The 9,526-nt window shown below is 46.4% G+C and overlaps 1 protein-coding gene across 3 annotated transcripts in view; it reads left to right on the top strand.

The window, feature by feature from the left end:
- The window catches only part of ITGA9 (integrin subunit alpha 9), a 406,938-nt gene that overhangs the window by 252,415 nt on the left and 144,997 nt on the right, over positions 1-9,526 (top strand). For all 3 annotated transcript variants that reach the window (XM_072598903.1, XM_072598905.1, XM_072598902.1), the window contains one exon: positions 1,668-1,744. In XM_072598903.1, the coding sequence (XP_072455004.1) occupies positions 1,668-1,744 (77 nt within the window). The remainder of the gene's footprint in view (positions 1-1,667; positions 1,745-9,526) is intronic.

Genomic DNA, 9,526 nt, shown 5'->3' with positions numbered 1-9,526 from the left:
TCCTTCCTTCCTCCTCCTTCCTTCCTTCCTTCCTTCCTTCCTTCCTTCCTTCCTTCCCTCCCTCCTTCCCTCCCTCCTTCCTCCCTCCTCCCTCCCTCCCTTCCTTCCTTCCTTCCCTCCTTCCTTCCTCCCTCCTTCCTCCCTCCTCCTTCCTCCCTCCTTCCTTCCTTCCTTCTGTCCCTCCTCGCTTCCCTCCTTCCTTCCCTCCCTCCTTCCTTCCCTCCTCCTCCTCCTCCTTCCTTCCCTCCTTCCTTCCCTCCCTCCTTCCTCCCTCCTTCCTTCCTTCCTTCCTTCCTTCCTTCCTTCCTTCCTTCCTCCTCCCTCCTCCTCCTCCCTCCCTTCCTTCCTTCTCCTCCTTCCTTCCCTCCCTCCCTCCCTTCCTTCCTCCTTCCTTCCTTCCTTCCTCCTTCCTTCCTTCCTTCCTTCCTTCCTTCCTCCTTCCTTCCCTCCTTCCTCCTTCCCTCCTTCCTTCCCTTCCTTCCTTCCTTCCTTCCTTCCCTTCCTTCCTTCCCTCCTTCCTTCCTTCCTTCTGTCCCTCCTCGCTTCCCTCCTTCCTTCCCTCCCTCCCTCCTCCTCCTTCCTTCCTTCCTCCTTCCTTCCTTCCTTCCTTCCTTCCTTCCTTCCCTCCTTCCTTCCTTCCTTCTGTCCCTCCTTCCCTCCTTCCTTCCTCCCTCCCTCCCTCCCTCCTTCCTTCCTTCCTTCCTTCCTTCCTTCCTTCCTTCCTTCCTTCCCTCCTTCCTTCCTTCCTTCTGTCCCCTCCTCGCTTCCCTCCTTCCTTCCCTCCCTCCCTCCCTCCCTTCCTTCCCTCCTTCCTTCCTTCCCTCCCTCCCTCCCTTCCTTCCCTCCCTCCTTCCTTCCTTCCCTCCTTCCTTCCTTCCCTCCCTCCCTCCCTCCTTCCTTCCTTCCTTCCTTCCTTCCTCCCTCCTTCCTTCCTTCCCTCCTTCCTTCCTTCCTTCCTTCCTTCCCTCCCTCCCTCCCTCCTTCCTTCCTTCCTTCCTTCCTTCCTTCCTTCCTTCCCTCCTTCCTTCCCTCCTTCCTTCCTTCCCTCCTTCCTTCCCTCCTTCCTTCCTTCCTTCCTTCCTTCCTTCCTTCCTTCCTTCCTTCCTTCCCTCCTTCCTTCCTTCCTTCTGTCCCTCCTTCCTTCCCTCCTTCCTTCCTTCCCTCCTTCCTTCCCTCCTTCCTTCCCTCCTTCCTTCCTTCCTTCTGTCCCTCCTCGCTTCCCTCCTTCCTTCCCTCCCTCCCTCCTTCCTTCCTTCCTTCCTTCCTTCCTTCCTTCCTTCCTTCCTTCCTTCCTTCCTAACATGTATAGCATTTTGCAAACCTGAATATACCATCTAAATGTTAGCTACAATAATAAATATTAATAAACACCAGTAATAATAATTAGCATTTATAGAGCAATAAAGTTTGCAGAGCCCTGTGCACATCACCTCATCTGATCCTCACAACATCCCTGGCACGTGTTATTATTATGCCCATTTTACAAATGATGAAACTGAAGCAGCCAGAGGTGAAGTGACTTAGCCAGGGTCACACAGTTGATAAGTGTCTGCAGCCAGATTCGAACCCTGGCCTTCCTGAGTCCAGGTCCAGCACTTTCTCCATCCCACCATCTATTTGTTCATTTACCTACTGATTTACTTGTTTGTCATTTTTCTCTTTCGCAGACTGTTTTTGAGAGGAATTGTCACTCGGAAGACTGCGCAGCTGATCTGAAGCTTCAGGGCAGACTGCTGCTCTCTGGGTACGTGGGCCTTTCGGGGTCAATCATTCCCTTGCACCCCTGAGCAGTTTCCCTTGGGGGTGCTGAGGGTTGTCGGAGAGGCCGAGCTGGAGACACAATGAGCAAATCTAAGGTGATCGACGTTAAAATGTCTTCTGTGAAATCATTTTTCATTTTCTAAAAAGGTGACCTGGTTTGCCCCCTCCTCCTGACCCCAGGGGCTGTATCCGGCTTGTCATCTGGCTATGCCTGGGCCCTGCCCTTTTCTCCTTTCCATGCTCACAATGCTTCTTTCCTTCTTCCTATTTGCTCAAGGCTCCTCCCATTAACTGGGATGGGAAAGTAGCTCTTGGGGGCCAGGAAAGAAGCCAGGGAGGGATCTTTTATTTGTTCAGCATTTCCTTTCTCAGTCTCTGACTCTGCCCAGGCTAAAGGTGAGCCTCACACGTGCTTTCTGCTCCTTTTTTCTGGTCTTTTGGGGAGCTTTTTTCAGGCCCAAAGTGCTGAGCCTGAATTGTTTAAGCCATAGCCCAGGGGACTTCCTGTTTGACCTGATTCCTCCTGTGAGATTTTTAGCTCTGGGGTCAGGGAGAAAGAGGTAAAAGGTCTCTCACCATGTCTCAGCAAGTGCCTTGTCAGTGCTTTGAAAGGGATCTATTTATAACTGGGGAAGGGGAGACCATGTTGGAAGATGTGACATGCCATAGGGTGGTTACCAGGAAATGCACCTGGAACCTTTGACCTGAGGAGCATCAGTGAAAGGTTAGTGTCTGATGAGCCTCAACTAGCCCAAACACATGGGGCGCAGATGTGGAGCCCACCATGGAGCTGCTGTCACTCCATCCCCTAGGTAACAGGGTGGGGTGGAGGAGTGGGCCTAGGGGCGTGTGTCTGCCAAGTTTAGTCACCACTTAAAATTCATGGAAGGGGTGTTGGGCTGCCTATTGTTAGCAAACATGACCTCATCTTGTTGGGAAACCAAACCAGAAGAAGGCCCTTACAAAGGATTTTAGTCTCTTGGCTGGCCAATTTGGGCAGGTCCTTGCCCTCCCTGGGCCTTGGCTTCCTCATCTCTGAAGTGAGAGAGTTTAAATGAATTCAGGCCAGATTCATCTCCTCCAACCCATGGAGGCCAGGAGATGAGGCAACTAGCCTACTGATTGTGCTCACTGTCATTTCCATTTTCCTGTAATTACTTCTCTCAGCTGTTTTTTTGTTTTTCCTTTGAGGTCCATTCAATCAAAATGTTCCACCCCATCCAAATAATGGTGGACGGAGTATGTCAACTGTCCCCCTCTCTCCCAGGTCATTCTCCCTTCTTTCTCAAGGTGTTCAGCCCCTGGCTTACCATCTTTCTTTCCTCTCCAATTCTTGCCCTTATTTTAGGGGACTTTCACATCCTCAAAGATGCTAAGCCCCTTCACCTCTCATTTCCATAGTTTTCTTAAATCTCAGGACCTACTCAACCATGCCAGGGATGGTCACACATTGGATCTCACCATTACTCACAGTTGTCCTATTTTGCTAATTAGAAACTCTGGCCTTCTCCTATCTGACCCTAAGCTTCTGTCATTCCACCTCCCCCTATGCTTCCTTCACCCTTGTTGAGACAGACTCTTAGCATTTTCTCAGGTTGTCTCTGCTGTGGTTTCACATCTCTCCCACTCTGGTCATGACCCTGTCATCCACCATTCCACTTCTATGCCATCTCCTCACCGCCATGCCCTGTATCTATTCTTCTCATCCATGGATCACTTCCACCTTCTACCTTCTCTGCTCTTGCTCACGAGTGATTAAATAAAACTGCCGCTCTCACAACCTTGCTGACAGATATAATATCAATTCGTGTTGTCCTACTTGTACTGGGCCTTCACTGCAGCAAAGCAGCCCTTTTATTCCTCCTTGATTGATTTCCTAAGTCGCTACCCCCAGAAGCTATTCCAAACCTTCCCTTCCCTGCTCTAGCCTGCTATACCTCCCTCCTCCCTTTTCTCTCAGCTTAGGATCCTGCCTTGTACTTTAACTGAGAAAACTGGGACCATCTGGGAGCTCCCTTCTCCCATTTTCTTAGTCTCAACCCCCCTTGATATCATCTCCCACTCTCCTCTTCTACCTACCGCGTCTTGTCTTTGACAAGGTAGGCCCTTCTGCTTGCCAAGGCCACATTCCCTACCTGTGCACTTGATCCCCTCCCCTCCCCTCTCTTCCAACAGATCACATCCTTTGTAACTCAAATGAAACTATTTTCTCCAAAGTTACTGACAGTATCTCTTTTTCATGTTTACAGAGTATTCATGTTGTTTTTCCTAATATATTTTGTTTTTACATCATGCAAATTTCCCTCCTCCTTCTTCTCCTAGAGAGCTACCTCCTATAATGAATTAAAAGAAAATGAAATATCACATGTGAGGGAGGAGCAGAGAGAAGGCCGCTGTGCCTGGACCATGGAGGGAAGGAAGGACTGAATGGAGCATGATGGCTTTGCCTCTTCCATAAAATGAGATCTCGTTCCACCTCTTCCACCAGAGGAAAGTGGCACATCTCTTCATCTCTTCATGGAGGCCAAGAATGGTCACACCGTATTTAGCTTTGTTTATTGTCTATACCGTAGCAGCTCCTCAAAACTTCCCCATGTTTCTCTTTCTAACTTAGAGTCTTAGAGGGCTGCTGAGGGCACTTAGAGGTTAAGTGGGTGCCCAAGATTACACATCCTGTCTTTGTCAGAAACAGGACTTGAACCCAGGTCTTCCTGACTCCAAGGCTGGCTCTCTGCCCACTCTATGTTTTCTTTGAAGTCATCTAGAAAACTAATCTTGTTATACCATAGTCACCTTTCATTTGAGACCAACACTTATGTTCCCAGAAAGATCCATCTGCCTTAGACATTGAGGTTGGCTGTGGGTGACTTTTGGTTACTTCAGAAAACCTGGCCCACCTTCAGAGGACAAAGATCTAGTGTTCCTGAGGATACTTGGAGGGCTATATTATAGACACATTTGTTTACTAGTTTTTATTGTCAATCCATCATTCAGTCATATCTGACTCTTTGAGACCCCACAGACCATAAGATGCCAGACTCTTCTGTCCTCCACCATCTCTTGGAGTCTGTCCAAATTCATGGCCATTGCTTCCATGACATTCTCTACCCATCTCATCCTCTGCCATACACTTCTCCTTTTGCCTTCAATCTTTCCCAGCATCAAGGTCTTTTTCCAGTGAGTCCCCTCTTCTCATTATGTGGCTAAAGTATTTAAGATTCACTTTCAGTATTTGACTTTCTAGTGAATAGCTTGAATTAATTTCTTTAAGCATTGACTGATTTGATCTCCTTGCTATCCAAGGGATGCTCAAAAATCTTCTCTAGCCCCATAATTCAAAAGTATCAATTCTGCAGCACTCAGCTTTCCTTATAAGTTCAACTCTCACAGTCATACATTGGCTACTGGAAAAAACCTTACTTTTGACTCTATGGACCTTTGTTAGCAAGGTAATATCTCTGCTTTTTGGTCTGCTGTCCAGGTTTGCCATGGCTTTCCTTTCAAGGAGCAAGTCTTTTTTAATCTCATGGTTGCAGTTGCTGTCTGCAGTGATCTTTCAGCCCAAGAAAGGAAAATTTGACACTGTTTCCCTTTCTTCTCCCTCTGTTTGCCAGGAAGTGATGGGACCAGTTGCCAAGATTGTAGATTTTTTTAAATGTTAAGCTTCAAGCCATCTTTTACACTCTCTTCTTTCACCCTCATTAAGAGACTTCTTAATTCCTCTTCACTTCCTGCCACCAGAATGGTATCTTCAGCGTATCTGAGATTTGTTGATGTTTCTCCTGGCAAGCTTAATTCAGGTTTTTGACTCATCCAACCTGGCATTTTGCATAATGCACTCTGCATATAAGTTAAATACATAAAGTGACAATATACAGCCTTGTCACACTCCTTTCCAATCTTAAACCAGTCAGTGGTTCCATGTTCAGTTCTAACTATTGCTTCTTGGCCCACATATGGATTCCTCAGGAGACAAAGATGATCTGGTACTCCTGTCTCTTTGAGGTCTTGCCAAATTTTGTTGTGATACACACAAAGGCTTTAGTGTAATTGATGAAGCAGAAGTAGATGTTTTTCTGGAACTCCCTGCTTTCTCCATAATCCAGCGGATGTTGGCAATTTGGTTTTCAGTTCCTCTGCCTCTTCTAAAACCAGTCTGCCCGTCTGGTAATTTTCATTTCATGTATTGCTGAAACCTAGTGTGCAGAATTGTGCGTATAACCTTGCTGGTGTGTGGAGTGAGGCCCCCTTCACTTCATTCTCCTGGATATTTGGCTCTAGATCAGCAACTCCACCATTGTGGCCACCAGTGATGCCAACATCTTTCTTGTATGGTTTCCTTGGTGTATATTTTCTCCACCTTTTCTTGATCTCTTTTGTGTCTATTAAATCCCCTCATTTTGGTGTTTTTCTCATGACCATTTTTGCTTGAAACTCTTCCTTGATGTCTGATTTTCTTGGGAAGCTCGTCTTTCCCTTTCCATTGTGTTCTTCCATTTCTTTGCGCTGCTCATTTAAGAGCTTTTCTCTGACATTCTCTGTTCAGTTGGGTATGTCTTTCCCTTTCCATTGTGTTCTTCCATTTCTTTGCATTGCTCATTTAAGAAAGCCTTCTTATCTCTCCTTGCTTTTCTCTGACATTCTCTGTTCAGTTGGGTGTGTCTTTCCCTTTCCATTGTGTTCTTCCATTTCTTTGCATTGCTCATTTAAGAAAGCCTTCTTATCTCTCCTTGCTTTTCTCTGACATTCTCTGTTCAGTTGGGTGTGTCTTTCCCTTTCCTTTTCCTTCTTTTCTCAGCTGTTTGTAAAGCTTCATCAGGCAGCCATTGTCCTCTCTTGCTCTTCTCTTTCTCTGGGATGTTGTTGTTGTTAACTCCTGTACAATATTGTGAATCTCCGTCTATAGTTCTTCAGACACTTTATCTACCAGATCTAACCCCTTGAATCTATTCATCACCTACACTATGTATTCATAAGGGATGTTATTTAGGTCATACTTATATGGTTTTCCCTGTTTTCTTCCATTTAAGTCTGAGTTTTTAGTAAGTAGCTCATGATCTGAGCCACCACCAGCTTCAGTCTTGTTTTGATTGACTATATGGAGTTTCTGCACCATTGGCTGCAAAGTATATAATCGACCTGATTTCGATATTGACCCTCTGGTGATGTCCATGTGTAGAGTTGCCTTTTGGGTGTTTTCTATGACCAGTGAATTTTCTCTGCCCTATTTCACTTTGTACTCCAAGGCCAAACTTGTCTGTTATTCCAATGATCTTTTGATTTCCTGCTTTAGCATTCCAATCCCCTCTGATTGGCAGCTCAATTCCAAGAATTTATTAAGTCCCTACTATCTGCAAGGCATGCATTAGGTGCTAAGAGGGGTATAAAGACAAAACAAACACACCCCCTCACAGTTGGCCTCAGTGCTCCAGGGGTTTACACTCTGAACATTCAGTGGTTTTCCGTTTGGGGGGCACCTGGCATTTGGAGTGAAATCTGTGGTAGTGCCACACAGAGAACATGACTCCCAGAGAAACCTATGAATCAGACCTCAGGGAAGGTACGCCAGAGGGTAAAGAAGAGACCAGGCTTCTCAGAGCACCCTTGAAACAGAGTACTGGCCTTAAACACTGACTAGCTGTGTGACGCTGGACAAGTTGCTTAACCTTTCTCTGTCTCAGTTTCCTCATCTATAAAATGGGCATTATAATAGTACCTACCTCCCTGGATTGTTGTGAGGATCAAGTGACATATTATCGGTAAAGCTCTTAGCAAACCTTAAGTCACTAGGTAAATGCTATTATTTCGGATGTAAGTCATACTTATGCACTGCCCTGTAGTATCCAAAGTGCTTTTTTACCTGTCTCTCCCAATAGCACTATAAAATGGAGAGCACAGCAGCAAAGCCTTCATTTATCTGTTGAGGACACTGAGGCTTAGAGGCCTCGAGGCACTCGCCCAGATTGTAAGGGGTGGAGCTAGAACTTGGCCTCAGGAGCCTTCCCCATGCTCAGCATCACCTCGGCTGCTGACCATTTCAGGAGAGAGAGAGAGTGTCCCTTTGGGGCCAGTGTTTCCACTCTCCTGATTTCTCCTGACACTGGGGAAGAACATTTCCAAAAGCTTTGAGTTAGCATCTTTCAGAGATGTGCTTGGAGGTGGCCAAGAGCATCCTGGAAGTAAGGGACTGGAAACCCAAGAGCAGGATGGTAAGGAAGGGAGAGTCCTTTTCATGTAAGGGGCATTTGGGGGTCTTTTCACTTCTGGAACTCAAGGTTGCTTCTGCAGATGTAGAATAGGAGTCAGTAGCATAACTAGCTCATTTTGTTCAAAGGCAAGAATGTAAAACTGTGCTCCTTCCATCCTAAAGTTGTGTGTTTGGGATGATGGATGTGCCCTCTGGCTTTGTGCACCCAAGGCAATTGCCTGTTACCTCATCTTTGTTAAGGCTCCAGTGGGAATGGGAGGCACTTAGGGAAAAATCGTACACTACTGATGGACAGTTGGGGAGGCAGGAGAATCTCCAGCAGCTTGGGGCTCTTCAGAAGGGGCTGCCTTTGTCTTGGGAAAATGGAGAGAAAGGAAAGCAGCTGGAAGTAATTGTGTCCCTGGGATCCATCGAGGAAATGGAACCTGAGAGCAGGAAGTGATCAGCCCTGGAGCAGTTTTGTGCCTTCTTCCCCCTTCCCCCCACCTCCACTGGGCACCTTGACCTGTGTCAAGCTGGTTGTTTTTTAAAATTCAGGGAACACATTAACTCCACATTAGGTCCTGAACCAGGGATTTAATGGGGCTGTTCCTACTCCTGAAATGACCATGATCCAATTTACAATGTTACGTTCTGGGAGTGCCTGTGAAAAATGGACAAAAATCCCTCCCTTGTCTTTCTGTGCTTTGATCGAAGGGTTTTTAAAAACAAAGTAAACAAACTTTTTTGTGTGTGTCATGGAGGCCTTTGGTAGTCTGGTGAAGCCCGTGGACCCTTTCCCAGAATATGGTTTTAAATAACTGAAGGAAATGTTGTATTTCAGTTAGAGGTTATTGAAAATAGAGATGTGATCTGTTTAGTTTTTCTATCCAGGTTCACAGACCCTTGAAATCTATCCACAGATCTCTTGGTGGGGGTTAAAGAATGGTGGCCCCATAATGTGAGGCAATGGGCCTCAAGGCGACCCCAAATGTCCTGGACAAAAAGGACAGCTCATTCTGTGAATCTTTTGTGTTGTCTGTGTCCATGAGGGCCCAGAATCAAACAGGAGGAGCAGAAAGCCTTGAGGAAACTGTAGTCCTTTGAAGAACCCCAGACCTCATGACATGAAGGCCCATCTTTTTAATAGCAAGATTTCTCCAGTGATACAGTTTTCTAAATCAGTACACTGTCTGTAGGAGTTCACTACCTCTGCTGCATACTCCATCCAGATGGGATAAAGATGAGGGATCTGAATTCAAGTCATCAGGTGGTAGGTGGCAGTTGGGTTGAACCTTCACAGTAAAAAGGGATTCTAAGAGGTGAAGGTGAGGAGAACATGGGTCCCAGGCGATGGGGACAAGTCTGTTCAAAGGTTTGGAGCAGGAATTGGAGTGTCACATAGGAGAACCTCCCCCCCACCCCAGGTCAGTTTATTTGGAATATAATGTGTGGGAACATAGAGTGTGACCCTAGAACTTAGTAAATAGTAGGTGCTTAATAAGTGCTTGTCGGTTAATGACTGATTATGACAGAGTCTGTGAAAAAGACCAGCAAAGGAAGCTTAGAGTCTGCAGC

The sequence above is a fragment of the Notamacropus eugenii genome, chromosome 3 (genome assembly GCF_028372415.1).
Source record: "Notamacropus eugenii isolate mMacEug1 chromosome 3, mMacEug1.pri_v2, whole genome shotgun sequence".
NCBI classification, from domain to species: domain Eukaryota; kingdom Metazoa; phylum Chordata; class Mammalia; order Diprotodontia; family Macropodidae; genus Notamacropus; species Notamacropus eugenii.
The sequence above is the reverse complement of the archived record's forward strand: the minus strand, read 5'-3'. Positions and strand labels throughout refer to the sequence as shown.